Below are 14,837 nucleotides of genomic sequence, written 5' to 3' on the forward strand. Positions count from 1 at the left end.
AAAGTTACTTAAATTGTTGACAACAAAATGAATTCCTGTGTATATTTTTGAGTTACTAATTTAGGAGTGCATTTATAAATCATTTTTAAATAGTTTGTTAGTTTTGTGACATAAAATGGAATTTTATTTTAACTTTTAAAGTTTTCAAACAGTTTTTTTTCACTTCATTTGAAATTGTTCTTTCATAATGATAATAATCAGCATTTCTTGGTATCTGTTAAATTCCACCTTCAGTTTCTTAGAACTGCTGCTTCAGAGAGGAATTTATCTCTGACTGATATAAATCTTTGTTTCGAATCACTGTAACTAGCTGAATCACAGATGTGCTGGGAAGCACTAGAAGTTGTAGACAAAACACATTCTCATCCATGGGATTGTCTTGATGTGCAAAGTATACCAGAAATGTTAATACATAAGTCTGTTAATCCAGTATGTATTTGGATAAACCAACTTCTAATTAGAAAAATCGGAAAATAGAAACATTTAAAAAAAATTCAAGATCCATGACTTTCAAATGCCTTACTATTTTCTGTGTTTCTACAAAATGCCTTAAATTACTGGAAACTTTAATCATGTTACATGCAATACCAAGTTCTTATTTTTATTTATTTTTTCTTGCCAATAGATTCGAAAGAAAATGATAGATGGAGAAAGTGGAGAAAAAACATTTGAAACACTGGTCAAGTCCCAAGATGAGGTAAGATAGACAATTAGATTTACAGGAGCAACCAAAAAGCATAAAAATACTGTGAAATGGTGAAAAGATGTTTATTTTTTAATGTCAGTTTATATCATTTTTTGGCCCTACATTTGCTAGTTTTACTGGCTTAGAGTAAAAGAAATTATATATTTATGAAAAGGATTTTTTTTTTAATTGGTTTCTTTGGTGTATCTTTAATCAGGCAGTTGTTGATGAGGTCTTGCACTCTGTTCACCAGGAAGTAGACCCAGCCTACTTCTGTGTATGGATCCTAAAACAAAGTACTTAATTTGCTTGTGGAGGTGTGCAAAGATAGGATTAAAAGTTTATATTTTGAATGGGAATAAAGAAGCAAAAAAAAAAAAAAAATGTTTACGTGCCATAAATGAAGACAACTTGGGATAAGCAGTGTCATATTTCAGTTGTATTATTTACTTGTGCTTGTTCAGTTCTTTTTCATTTTCATGTCAAAAATCCTCACTCCTGACAGATCACTAGTGGTTTCTCTAACAAAACAGATATATATCCTAGCAAAAGGAAATCCTGAAATTTGATATGGATCCTTACATGCATGCGTTTCTTCTTGGGGACTTGAAATAAGAAGAAATCCTGATCGGTGTGCCACAGGAGCAGATATGGCAAGAGCGTGCTGCACACTTACAGTTCACAAACAGCTTTTTGAAATTGTTGCAATCAATGTAAAACAGCTTGAAGATAGCTAATGTAATGGATTATCAGAAGAAAATGCAGAGAATATAACATCAGGCAGGCAGTACAGGCTTCAGGGAGACCTTATTGCAGCCTTTCAATACTTAAAGGAGTCTTATAAAAAAGGATGGAGAGGGACTCTTTACTTGCATAGATGATGATAGGACAAGAGGTAATGGTCTTAAACTAAAAGAGGATAGATTTAGATTAGACATTAGGAGGAAATTCTTCACTGTAAGGGTGGTGAGACACTGTCACAGGTTGCCCAGTGAAGCGGTAGATGCTTCATCCTTGTATTCAAGGTGTTCAAGGCCAGGCTGGATGGGGTCTTGGCCAACCTGACCTAGTAGGAGGTATCCCTGCCCACGTCAGGCGGTGGTGGAACTTGATGATCTTTAGGGTCCTTTCAATTTTATTGAACCCCATTAGGGTCCAAACCATTTTATGATTCTATGATAAGCACACCATAGTAATACTAAGGATTATTGTTTGGATATGTGCAGATAATTATTCATGTATAGTATTAGCTGTTCTCTCCTGTCAATCTCCTGTAACTTTGATACCTCCAGTGGTTTTGCTGTTTGTACTTAAATGTCAGAAGGCTCCAGTGACATTTTTATTTTTTTTCTCACAAGGCATATGCTACAGAATCCAATCAAGTTAATTACATTTTTAGGCTTGCGTTGTTTTGTTTAAGGAGAGTCTTTCCAAGCCTGTGGGTGAAAAAGGCTCTGTGTAGGTGGCTAGAAAATTGAGGATTAGAGGATCCAAAAAAAAAATAAATAAATTTAACACCATTGTGGTTGTACAAGAAGTTGTATTCATGGCAAAGTTTTTGAAGAGATCTCAGGCTGTGCTTCCTTTTCTCAGGCTGCGTGGTGTCCTTGTGAAAAGGCCATAACAGCTGGCCCTACAGTTGTTTGCCAGAAGAGTGAGGGAGGGAAATTGTTCATGCTGGCAAATGCTGGAGTCAGCTACAGCACTGGGGGGAATATGACGTCCTTGGGTGCATGAGAATGTGTCAGTCATACACAGCCCAGACCACAAACTGAAAGATTTTATTCAAATAGAATAAAATATCTCAAGCCTTTTGTTCCTAGATGCTTCAAGTCCCCAGTGAAATTAATTTCCCTCACCTTACCTTGCTTCGTGGCCTGAGATTTCTTCCTCTGCTCAGACCCATCAGAGAGAAGGCAGCAGCCAGAGATGGCTGGCAATGGTGACTGCTTCAGGCTATTACATCCTCCCAGCTTCAGGCTGCTAGAGCCAGAATAAAGCTGCTTCAGACCACTGGCCAAGCATGAGCCATGCATCACTTAGGATTTGATAGCTTCATATATTTTCTTATAAAAAGGGCTGATGTGGTCAGTTGCTCAGAACTGACAGTTGCAGTCTCGAGGCTTGAAATTGATGTCCTTTTTGTTTTGCTTTTGGGTTTTTGCATTGCTTTCTTTTTGTATTGCAGCTGGCCCCAGCAGTGTCCTGGGAGATGACCTCATACTACAGCATAGAGACTGTACTCAGAGCAAGCGTGGGTGGGGTGTGCTGGAGTCTCCCAAGGCCTCAGGGGCTTTCCAACTAACAGAGAAGATGCCAGAGGAACAAAAGCATTGCCACATTTGGGCAGCTGGGGTGGGCAGTAGTGCAAACTGAAGGGTCACAAGAACTGCAATAACATGTAGGTTCTTCGGCAGTGACCAGCTGGGGTGAGACTGCTTCAGATGGCTCAGGAATAAAGTAGGCAAAGGTAAATGGGAGCAGACATACGAGGACATGTGATGTGCTGTGTTATCTTTGAAGGGAGGTTTCAGCCAGTTTGCCTTCAGGTATGCTCGCAGCGCTGGTGATGAGAGGATTTAATATGAGCCCAGTTCTCTTCCTGCCTTCCTACTTTTCTCTTGCATTTGCACATGGTGTGCAAACCATGGTGCTGTGCATGATTTTGAGGTGTTGTCACTGCTAGGTTCAAGTGTCTAATTATTCTTGAGCTGAAGTAACAGTATAGGCACGTTATTGAATATAGATAAGCTTGGAAAGGAGTGTGTTCAGCCATCCTTTTACCTTAAATATAAAATATACTAGGATATTAGCCACTGATATATGCATTTATTTTTTTTTCCCAAATGACTATTAAATGATTTAAATTATCATGCTGTACTGACAAGAAGGAACCAAGTAATAAGGAGGTTTTGAATCATAAATGTCAAAAAAAGATCTCTTTCTCATTACCATGGCCATTTTCACACTTTTGTTTTATCACAGTAAAAGAATGAACCTGTGATACCTTTCATCACTGTATGTGATGTTGCAGTGTGTATACTTACAAATCTCAAATCTGCAAAATAATAGTATGTTGCAGCTAGAATAAACTTTTAATTTTCAGTGTAGAAAATGGAGTGAAACTCCGTCAGCCAGTGCTGACGTATGTGCATTAATGATTATACAGAACTGTGGGGTTGTGCCTATCATGGCATTCTTTTTTTCTTTTTCATACCAAAAGAAAGTGAATGGTAAAGCTTATCCTAATGTATTAAAATACTTTAAATAAATTTTGGGTAAAGAATAGAAGATTGGAAGAATTTACTCCCATTCGAAATTTTTCACAAATGCAAGACCTTCTTAATGTGATTAGAAACACATGTAATTTTAGCATGCGGTACAGTCAGAACTATATGGCTGCACCTATGACTCCAATGTAATACCTGTATTACAATCACTGGTACTGTAATACTGAAAGGACAGGCACAGGTGTTTTTGTTGTTGTTACAGAGTTACTTACAAATTCTTCTTTTTTAATTGATTTTTGTTGTTGTTGTCATTTTAATGCAAAATAGTCCGTAAAGGAGATAACATTTTTATCAAATTCCAAGCACATACAAAAAGTTTGTATAGGCCTGGCTAATGAAAGTAAAAGGGAAAATGGTAGATAGTATCTGTTTGGTTTTATTTAAATTTGCATTTCTTTACTGTTCAATAAAAAGATTTAGATGATTCTTTTGCATAATATAACTTTGGAAATTGTTTAAGAATAGTAGTTGCAGCTCAAGTTGTACTTAGTGAAGTAATAACTAGAGTCCCAACAGACTTGGTTATATACTTCATTTCTCAAGAAAAGAGAACACTACTTGAAGCTTCGGAATTAGTAATTTGTTTCTTGACTAATATTTCTTTGTAGAGATACATTGATAAAGGAAACAGAACATACACATGGACTGCTGTGAATGGCACTGATTACAGGTAACTTATTTCTGTTCTCAGAATTCTGCATAGTTAAATGTCCTTTTAATTTATTTTGGTTAGTATTTTTAGTGTTATATTTTCTATACTAGTTAAGTCAGGATCAGGTCGTTTTGTGTCTGGGCCTACCGGATTTGCTGGGTTCCTTTAAACCTTTACAGCTCAGAATTGTTACTTTGTCTAAGGAAGAGAACCTCAGTCTTCTATCCAACTGTTGAGATTTACCACTAGTGCATTTCATTATGCAGGAAAAAAATGGATTTTGTGATTGGTGTAAAGAATCTTATTTTTCTTCTACTTTCTGTATCACTGTGTACTTTGATTTTTAATTGTACACTTTCTCTTAGATTCCTCCTCTTTTCTTTTCATTGTCTCCATGTTCTTGTTTTTAATATGCACATAAAAAAGAAAGATGCCATATTTTTTTTATCTCAATAAACAATGTAACACATTATTCTGTGCAAATCTCTTTCAGTCACTTTTATAGCTTATATCACAACATTGCTAACCTACGCGTCAGATCTTAAGGGCAGGAACCACGCTACCGATTATCTCTGAAATCTTCAATCTATTTGTGACTAATTATCTAAAAATCATATACCAATGACAGCAGGAACAAATGAAGTATGGTATAAATCTTGCCCCCGTTGCATACAACATTGGTGTGTATATCATTCCAAAATCATTTAAGCACACAGCTCTGTAACTTTGGAAGGAATGTAGCAAACTGACATTAGAAAAGAAGTTAAGGTTTACCAAATTTCAAAAAAGTTGAAGTGTTCAAGTTCAAAACTAGATGGTTCAAATACCGAGTCAACTGTTTACCAAAATAATATTTGTATTGTGGTGAATTACAATAGCCTTCAGCTATTGTAATTGTATTGGTTCTATTTTCTGCTATTTTCTGTACAGGTGTACAGCCAATGAGAATGCAAACATTAATTTGTAAGCAAAACCAAACAAATCAGTTTTAACAAGTGAATGTAGGTGTAGAACTTTATCTTTTATTCATCATCCTACTTTTATATTCTATTTCCTTTGTCATTATACTCATTATCCTCAGTGGGAAAAGATTTTTTTTTAATCATAATATGCCATCTAGCAATCAGTAAAGAAAGATATTTGGTTTGTATGAGTTCTTAATTCATACAGAGCTCCCTGGCATGAGATGCAGCAATAAATCCATGGAGTCACATTGCAGCAAGCCTGTTAAACATAAAATTATAGATTTTAATTAGCAATTTCTGTTGGCAGTAGCTGCTAATGACAGGTAAAGTGCTAGTGATTTCCCTAGAGGAGAATACGTAGAAGGCTATCAGTAAATATTCAGCAATCTCACATTCTGTTTAAATGGCACATGTATCATTAAAGGTCATCTCACTTATGGCACAATTGTGCAACTTTTTTTTTTTTTTTTTTAAGGTTAATTTCTGCAGCTATCCATTAGATACCTCTGCGGTTTTGCAGACATGAAAACTGACAACAAATATTAAGGATGTGATGATACCTCTTCAGTGATGATTTGCACCTCCTGTCCTTTACATACCTTTTTAAAACTGAACTCTCCTACATGTATATTGAATTAGTGGCAATAAAAGCCTTATATTTTTTTGCAGAAAATATATATTTAACATAACAGAAATAACATGCATTGCAAATCTTAAGATATTATTGCACAGCAATGATCAAAGGTTATTAATGGTGACTGCATGATTCAGGAAAATATTTTGCATCTTGAACATAAAGTGAATTCAAGTACTGCAAGATAAATTCCTTAATAATTTTTTTTTAATGAGTTAATCATGCATCAAATCGGTACAGTACTATATGGTGTTTTTTACTGTCAGTCACCACACTGACATGTGCTACATTGTAATGTTAAATGTGTTAGAGGAAGATACAACAAACCATGCTTTTTATTATTTGAAATTATTTGGAAATTCCTCAATCATTAATAAAGTGCATTTATGCCTAAATGTTTGAATAAAAATGAAAAGAAACACAGGGAACTTCAAGACCCATATGAATCTACTCGTACCTATTACATAGTGTGTGGCTGGTATGTCGCTACATAACTATCTCATCTTATGATAATCCAATTTCCAAACTTGTTAAATGGTTTCAAAACACTTAAAAGATGAAATTAGAAAACTGCTGCAAATGGCATAATTGTTTTACTTGTCTTATTTCTCTTGCAGTTTGGCATTGGTGTTACCATCATACAGCTTTTATTATATTAAAGCCAAAATAGATGAACCATTAATTCAAGCCAGATGTAAGTACTATGAAGGTTCCCTGGTTTTGTCAAGTATTGCCAAGTCTCAGATTCACTTTAAAAAATGTTTAAAATTCATACATTTTGTTGAATTCACTAATGTTACCATATGTACCCAAAATCTGCAGCAATGATTCTAATCCAACACCCAAGGTACAAGAAATATTCTATAAAGATAGAATATGTGCAGGTACCCCAGTTTCACTGACAATCCCTTCCACCTTGCTATGTACCTGTAGAATCATTGCTTTGCGTATCCTCTGTTGCTGTAATTTTAAGGGTCTGGTTACTATTCTTTTTCATTCTATTATGTAAATATTATGATATGGACTATAGTAGTAAGCTTACTTTGTTATTTTTGCTGTAGGTGCAGTATTATATTTAGCAAATTACCTTTAATGCCTGTAGAAATAGATAAATGTGACAGCACTGTTTCATTTGGATTGCGGCTAGGTTTTTATTTTGCACTCTACAAATAGTTTTAGTGGATGTTTGTAATGCATTTTTGGCTTAGACTATTTTCAAGCCATTTACAGATTTTGTAGTGGTAATTGGGAATGATATTTGTGAGTATTGAAAGCTTTCTGTTTACTACATCTATATAACATCTAACTAGAAGATCTAGATAGTAGACAGAATAGAACTCATCACTTCCTTTTAACTTTCTTTATCCAAATATGAACAAATATGCAGTTAAATACAAGGTTAGAAAAGCACTGTTAATGTCTCTGGCAGGCATAGATTAGAGAAAACTAATGAAATTGCTGTCCTCTACCTTCACCTCCTGGGTATGAAGATTATAGCAAGTTTTTAATAATTCATGATTTATTTTTATAACTTTGTCAAATCTTAAGTAGTTTAAAGTTAAAGTTTTAGTAAGTTAATATGTTTCTTTTTATGCATTGGATCATCTGTTTTTGCACTTACATGAATATAACCTGCAAAACAGACCCTTGAAATAGCCACAGTATATAGAAGGTACTTGAGAAATAATTGACAAGGACATATATTCTCCAGTGTTCAAAGATGTTTGTCTTTTTCCAGACTACAGCTGTACATAAATTGAACCTTTGATCTTTCTATGCACAATATTTTTATTCAAGGGGCTGTTTGAATAAAATATTGGTTTGTGACCCCTTTTGCTTTACCCTGTTTTTTTCTGTTTCCCTGCTTTCTCTTTCTGATGGATAGTGGCAAACAAAATGGGCAAGTATATTCTTGTTGCTCAATTTCCTTCTGTTTACTGCAGTTGATATTTTTTCACTTGTATTTCTATTCCTACTGGACATTCTCCTCTGTATTCCTCATCTCAGGATTTTTCCCATTTTCATTGGGTACCATACCAATAGAAAGGAGAAAAAATAAAAAAAGTAAAGTGTTTTTCTGTTTTCATACACATTGTAGTATGTTGTGAATCTCTAATCTTTGCTCATCCGGTCCTAGTGTTCAGTGACAACAGCTTTTAAAGCCATTATTTTCAGTAGCATTGAAAGTGATGTTTACATAGATGAGTTGTGTTTTTTTTTTTAATCTTTATTGCTGAAAATACTAGAAACATTTTCCTTCATGTTCTAACAACTCTTTGTCTCAAATATTTCTTTGTATCAGATTGTAATTCTAATGAAAGCATCCAATACATTTACATGATAATTAAATGTCACCTCTAATTAGGTTGTTAGATACATTATTGTTGTCAGGTGTGCATTGTATATAATATTCAAATAATTTCATCCTACGCTGTAACATACTGAGAAATATAAAGTATATTAGTAGGGGAATGTTGCAAAAGGAACATTTCCTTCTTTCATAGATGCATGCAAAAGCTAGTCAAGTGTTTGAGAAGGGAAATGATGGTGATAAATCATTTACTTATTTAATGTTTTCTCTTCATCTTTGTAGATTCAGAAACACTGAAGCTTGATCATTTTGATGAAGTTGGCTATACTTTTTTAGCACCAAGGTTGGTTTATTTCCCAGTAGTAAGTGTTATTTCAGCAGTAAATAGGAATTTGATCAGGTTAATGACATTTACAAAATATGGGCTTAACCAATAAATATTTTGGAAAAAATAAATAATAATAATAATGAAAAAGAGCAATTACTAAATTCATGTTTTCAAAAATAACTCTTTTCTTTGTGCTAGAGTGTTAATAGCATCATCAGGCTCTGATTCATTTTTTGTGTTTATCAAAGAGAGCTGTAAAATCTGACATATCCTATTTTACTGATGTCTTTCATGGAAATCCTATACACATCTGTACATTTCTTGCAGCTGTCTTTCAAGATTTTATTGCCTTGTAACCTAGCTTCTCATCTGTAAAATAGCTAATGTAGTAATTACCTTGAAATCTTATTTTTTTTTAAGTTGAAGAGTTTCAAAGCTCTCTATCACTTAAGAATGAACTATTTTTTCATTCACTGAACACACATATTGACTGAGTCATTGAAAAATTGATCAAGTCAGTTCATTAGTTCCCTGTTCTTTCATGTGAAATTGTGTGGTCCTGGTTGTCCTTGGAAAATTGTGTTTGCAAGGGAAATATAGTAAGATAAATAGCTCTGAAAAATAATTTCCTTTAAGTTAGTTATGATAAATAACAGAAATGCTGTACCACAAAGATGAGTCAAAAATTAGTCCATTCCTTTTTTATCTTATAAATTTCTGTATCCTTTTAAGTTCAGACAGTTCTATTGATTCATCTGTAAGACATAGTCTTCTATCTTCAAATGTACTCTCGTCATTAACTGTTTAATTAATTTTTCTGAAGGACTGATGTTATTTATGATCAGTTGTACCCACTAGCAGTTTCCAACATGTCACTAGTTGTTAAACTGATCTATATGGAAAAGGCCTGTCTGATATGGACCTCTGCTTAAATGTGAACATTGGTATAGTACAGCAAATTATGCCTATAGTCTTTCAGGATTATGGTAAAGTAAGTAAAGAGTTATAAGATAGGTTAATATGATATTCAAACAGATTTCTGTTGTTCATAAAGTTAATTTAATAAAGTTCAGTTAAAAAGAGAGCTCCTGGCTTTAATGCTGAATATTCTTTACATTTTAATTACAGCTGTCTAATGCCACTCGCCATCTAATATTTGCCTTCAAAATGCTCAGTGACTTTTATTGTGCGAATTTTTATTCAGTGAATTGCCCACTGATATACTGCTTTGCATTATATAAACGACTATAGTTTACTGTTAATCTGTTTTGCATATGTCAAAACAAAGAGCATTTATATGTGTATAGGGTGTGTACTCTATTAAAATTGCCTTTAAGACTTCTCAGAAATTAGGATCTTATCCCATAAATCCAGCCTTAGTTGAACATGAAGTGACAATTTCTCCTACAGCAGTCCAAATACTTTCCAGTACAGTTTAACCCAGCAGGCGTCTAATTTCCCTGGGCATTTTCTTATTTATTTTACAGACTCTATGGTCTCCTAACTTCATGGCCTACACAAGTCCAGAGTGTTTTTTCTGAGAATCTGTGCCCAATCTCATGCATGCAGCTTTGTCATAATTCACATCTAGGCAGGCACTTGAACCCTTGATTTCCTGTATATTCCTGAAATATTGAATATGATCAGGACTATTGTTAAAGTCATATTGACTGTGTAAGTGACATAGTCAACCACCTCACAGTAGTGGCACAATACTGCTTTCACTTTCACATTGCTGATTCATATTTGTCTGCTTCAGAAACGTGAAACACATCTTAGAAGACTGATGTTTTGTTGTTTTTCAGAGAATACTGTAGTGATGTAAAGAAATCAGAAAACAACACTGAATTTTTATTAAATTTCAATGAGTTTATTGATAGAAATACTCCAAACAGTCCGTCATGTAAGTACTCTTCTCAATCCTCTGATTTTTTCCCCCCCTTAGGAAAATACTTACTCATAAATGAGAATTAATCAAAATGAAAGCTTTCATGCCCAAATCACACGTTGTTTTTTATCTTCACTGTTATTTATTATTTTTTAAATAGAAATACATCTAGTGTTGAATTTTTCTACGCAAGACAGATTGTAGTCTGGAGTTTTCTGGGTTCATTTAAGAATGATAATGATTGCAGGGCATAATGCATCCAGTGTTTTACATGCTTCCCTTCAACCTTATGTTTTGGCAGCAACCAACTACTGGCTTGTTCTTGTGCACTCCAAGTATTTTGAATTGATATTTTTTTCTCTTGAGATAATCAGCCAAAGTATATCTCAAGAAGACTTAAAATTCTTGTAATGAAACAATCAGTCGGTTTTCTTGTCAGCTTATATAACTAAAGAAAAAATTCTGAGAACAAATAGAACCAGAATAAAAGATGAGAAAGGTCTTTCACAGATTGGTTAAAGAGATTTCTCTTAGGCTTGAATTGTTTAAGATCATAGATGGATGTAACTGCTGCAGTGGCGAGCACTGGGCTTTAGGATGGTACTCATATTTAAATTTGGCCTTAAACTCCATTTAGAATAAATGAGGAGTTAGGCATTTTGAACAAACCACCAGGAATGCATTAAAGTCTTGTTTTTGTGAAAAATTAATGTTTGGATTTGCTTACTTAACATTAATATTTATAAATAATTGGAATAAATACTTTTTTATTCTTGCTTTAGCCAAGACTTTATAACATGTTGCTTTCTGGGGTAGCTGGTCAGTTTGAGGTGGGGTCCTTGTAGCTTTCATCTAGAAAAACATACATAAGAACTTTTGGCTGAACTATGTAACTGAAGGAATGTGCCCTTAGATACGAAATCTTCTCAAAGTGAAGCTGCCTTGAAAAGCTGTTTGTGTATGTGTGTGTTGTTTTTTTCTTCTTAAATAGGGTGATCTTATTCACTTATATCACTGACTGAAATTTTACTTGAGTGTTTTGACTCAGTCTCAGAAGTGAACTCTAGTTTAATGCTCACTAGTTATATAAGCTAATATTGAGGGCATATTTAATGATATTATAGTATACACCAGGATATACAACAATACACATAAGTAATTAAGCCAAAATGTTACCAAATCATTGGTATATTTCATTTTGGAATCGATAATAAAAATCACATTTTCCTTCTTTTTCTTATAATTAAAATACTTAAAAAATACTGTTCTGTATAAGTAAGCAAACAGTGTTGACTGAAGGAAATATCCTCAGCTAGAAATGTTTCTCAGAAGCAATAACTAATACAATCCCTAAATTGAAAAAAAAATATATAAATTTAATGTCTCTATATATTAATAGTTACCCTGAGTTTAATTGACTAATCTTGTCCAACTTGAGCCTGTTATAAGTTAGCCAGGAAGTAAGACAGCTACCTCTGTCATTACTAAGTGGACAGTAAGAGTAATTCACCCTCCTTGTTGGAAACATCTGCTTATGTAAGCAAGTGTCACTTTGTGGAGATGTGTGGAGTACATGAGAATCCCAAATAAAAATGCATCCAGAAAAATATGAGTCTATTAGGAGAAATTAATATCACTTGGGGAAACATATTCTAATATTTGTATTCAGATAGCATTTTGATTTAATTTCTAGTAAAATGTGGATGCAGCAAGGGGTCCAACGGCAGTACCCTTTTTTACATTACATAGTATACCATGATAGTGTGCAAGTGAATACAGGAAGTGAATCTGTGGCATTAGATGCAGTTTAGCAGGTTTACCTAGCCAAGCCATGTAAACATATTTAATTAGAATTAAATATGTATTAAAAAGATATGAGAGAGTGCGTCCTGCTGGTAGATCAGAGCTGCTGGCTCTACGCATAGCATGTCTACAAATTCAGGCCACAGTGGGAAAAAGCCTTTTGGCTAAAGCTTATGGAGTTTCTCAATACCCTAATACTTAATGATCTGTTTTGTGAAAACAGGTTGAATTAGGGCATTTTAAAAAAAAAAAAAAAAAAGTTTTCTTGAATCTGAAATTCAGACTGTCATGGGTCTCTGGAGCAAAACCGAAGAAAAAGTATTTTATGGATTTTTTATTTTCTGAATGAATGTTCAGTATGTTCTACAAGGCTGAGTGGCCGGAGTTTTGCAGAATTCAAAGCTGCAGATTCCAGTCATAACTCTAACACTACTTTGCTATGTGACATTAAAAACCAAGCACCAGATTTTCCCTCTACACTTGTAATTACACTATAGCCCAGTTTAATTTTCCATTAAAAAGAAAGTGATAAAGTCTGTATTAAAGTGTGTGCTTCAGTTGAACATTCCTAGAAGCTACTTTTAAAAAGTATTTTTAGTATTGAAAAAGATGCTTGAGAAGCACTGACTTCAAGTCACCTTTTCAATGATATTTAAAAATGACATACCCATCTAAGCCAGTAATTCAAAAGAAGACAAATAGGTGTGTGTTTGTTTTTGTGAGAGTTTGGGACTTAAATGATTGAAATATTTATATTGTAGTTGAATTATTTCAATTTTTGTAACATGTAAGAGTAAGTACTCAGTAAAATTTAAATGTCGTTTAATTGTGTGCAACTTCTTTAGAACTTCTTTAGAACTGACATAAAAATGTTTGAATGAAAATGTGTTTTAAAATTAAGTTAATTTCCAAATATAACACAGGGCCTTGCAAAGTTGAGACTTGGTGCCTTAAACAACTTGCTTAATCTTTTGCTGCAAAGACAGTTTTTTAGGATAGAACAAAGCAAAAACTGAAGTGAACACAGGAGTTTCAGAACAGTCTGTTTAACAAGGATTACTTGATGTAACTTGAAGTTAGACAGAATGTATAATAAAAATAGCCTGATTTTGCTGGTAGTAGCATCTGGACAATTGGAATTGGACAATTGGAATCTGGACAATTGGAATTTCATTTTAGCAGTTTAAGCCCCATGTCATATGGTTTCAGATGAGTGTTTTGACTCTTTTGCTAGGTAATACTGATATGGTCATTAGAGTTTTGCTGGATGCAGGATTTACAACTGAACTAGCCCAAAATTATTGGAGTAAGCTGTATCTGTAAGTATTTTTGTTACTTGCTTTTTTTTTTTGCTTGTTTGTTTGTTTTAAATGAATTTCAAAGCCTGAAAAATAAACACTTTCTTAATGATTTGGTAATAATGTAATATATATGTGTGTATATATACAGATATACAGTTAATCTTTACATGGGATAGATATTTAATTCACAATTATGCACTTAAATGGCAACCCTTGGCATAGGAACTTAAGATTTACGTTAGTTTTGATTTTAAAACTCCTGTTTACAGGGATGGAGTTGCTGCACAATTTGTTGTTACAGATGGTGGAATTACCAGAGTGTTTCCCAAAAGGTAAGAATATTATAAAATAGTGTAATATGATAATGAAAAGCAACTTTACATACTGTCTAAATCTGCACTGGTAACTATAAAACAAACGGGATGTCTTGTTTTTCTTTTATTTTATCTATCTTCCTGCTTGAAACTGATCTTTAACATATTATTTCCATAGCAGGTGGTGTAATATAGGTTTCTAATCAGTATAGAGGAGCAGTAAAAGGAGTGCCTTTGTGCTGGTGGTGGGGCCGTGTTAATCCCTCATTACTCCTAAGCATTTGGTTGTTTGGCAGGCTGGCAGACAGAAAATCAATAAAGTAGTAGGTGATTTTTTTTAGACTAGTAGGAGCAGACCAAGTGATCCAGGGCCTTTAAAAGAGAAAAATGTATCATTACCAGAGGGCAAAAAGAGAATGTTGAAGTTGAATCATATAATCAACTAAAAACTACCTTCAGTGATCAGGAGTAGTGAGGGTACCAGTACAGACATATTAAGTGGCAAATTTATCTGATTGTTTAGGTTATTCTGTTTCCCCAAAATGGGAGAATGCCAGTGGTTTTTACTTCCCAAAACAGTGTTTTGTTTGTTTTTTGGTTGTTTGTTTTCATGTTATTAATGTCATGAGAGAATAGGATAGTGTTTTCTTAAGAGATAACATGTGG

The 14,837-nt window shown here is 33.8% G+C and overlaps 1 protein-coding gene across 5 annotated transcripts in view; it reads left to right on the plus strand.

Annotated features, from left to right (window-relative positions):
- The window catches only part of CACNA2D1 (calcium voltage-gated channel auxiliary subunit alpha2delta 1), a 406,577-nt gene that overhangs the window by 367,440 nt on the left and 24,300 nt on the right, over nt 1-14,837 (plus strand). For all 5 annotated transcript variants that reach the window (XM_013180420.3, XM_066983093.1, XM_066982964.1 and 2 more), the window contains 7 exons: nt 626-697; nt 4,584-4,645; nt 6,844-6,920; nt 8,820-8,880; nt 10,671-10,768; nt 13,791-13,875; nt 14,127-14,189. In XM_013180420.3, coding sequence (XP_013035874.1) covers nt 626-697; nt 4,584-4,645; nt 6,844-6,920; nt 8,820-8,880; nt 10,671-10,768; nt 13,791-13,875; nt 14,127-14,189 — 518 coding nt within the window. The remainder of the gene's footprint in view (nt 1-625; nt 698-4,583; nt 4,646-6,843; nt 6,921-8,819; nt 8,881-10,670; nt 10,769-13,790; nt 13,876-14,126; nt 14,190-14,837) is intronic.

The sequence above is a fragment of the Anser cygnoides genome, chromosome 1 (genome assembly GCF_040182565.1).
Source record: "Anser cygnoides isolate HZ-2024a breed goose chromosome 1, Taihu_goose_T2T_genome, whole genome shotgun sequence".
NCBI classification, from domain to species: Eukaryota; Metazoa; Chordata; class Aves; order Anseriformes; family Anatidae; genus Anser; species Anser cygnoides.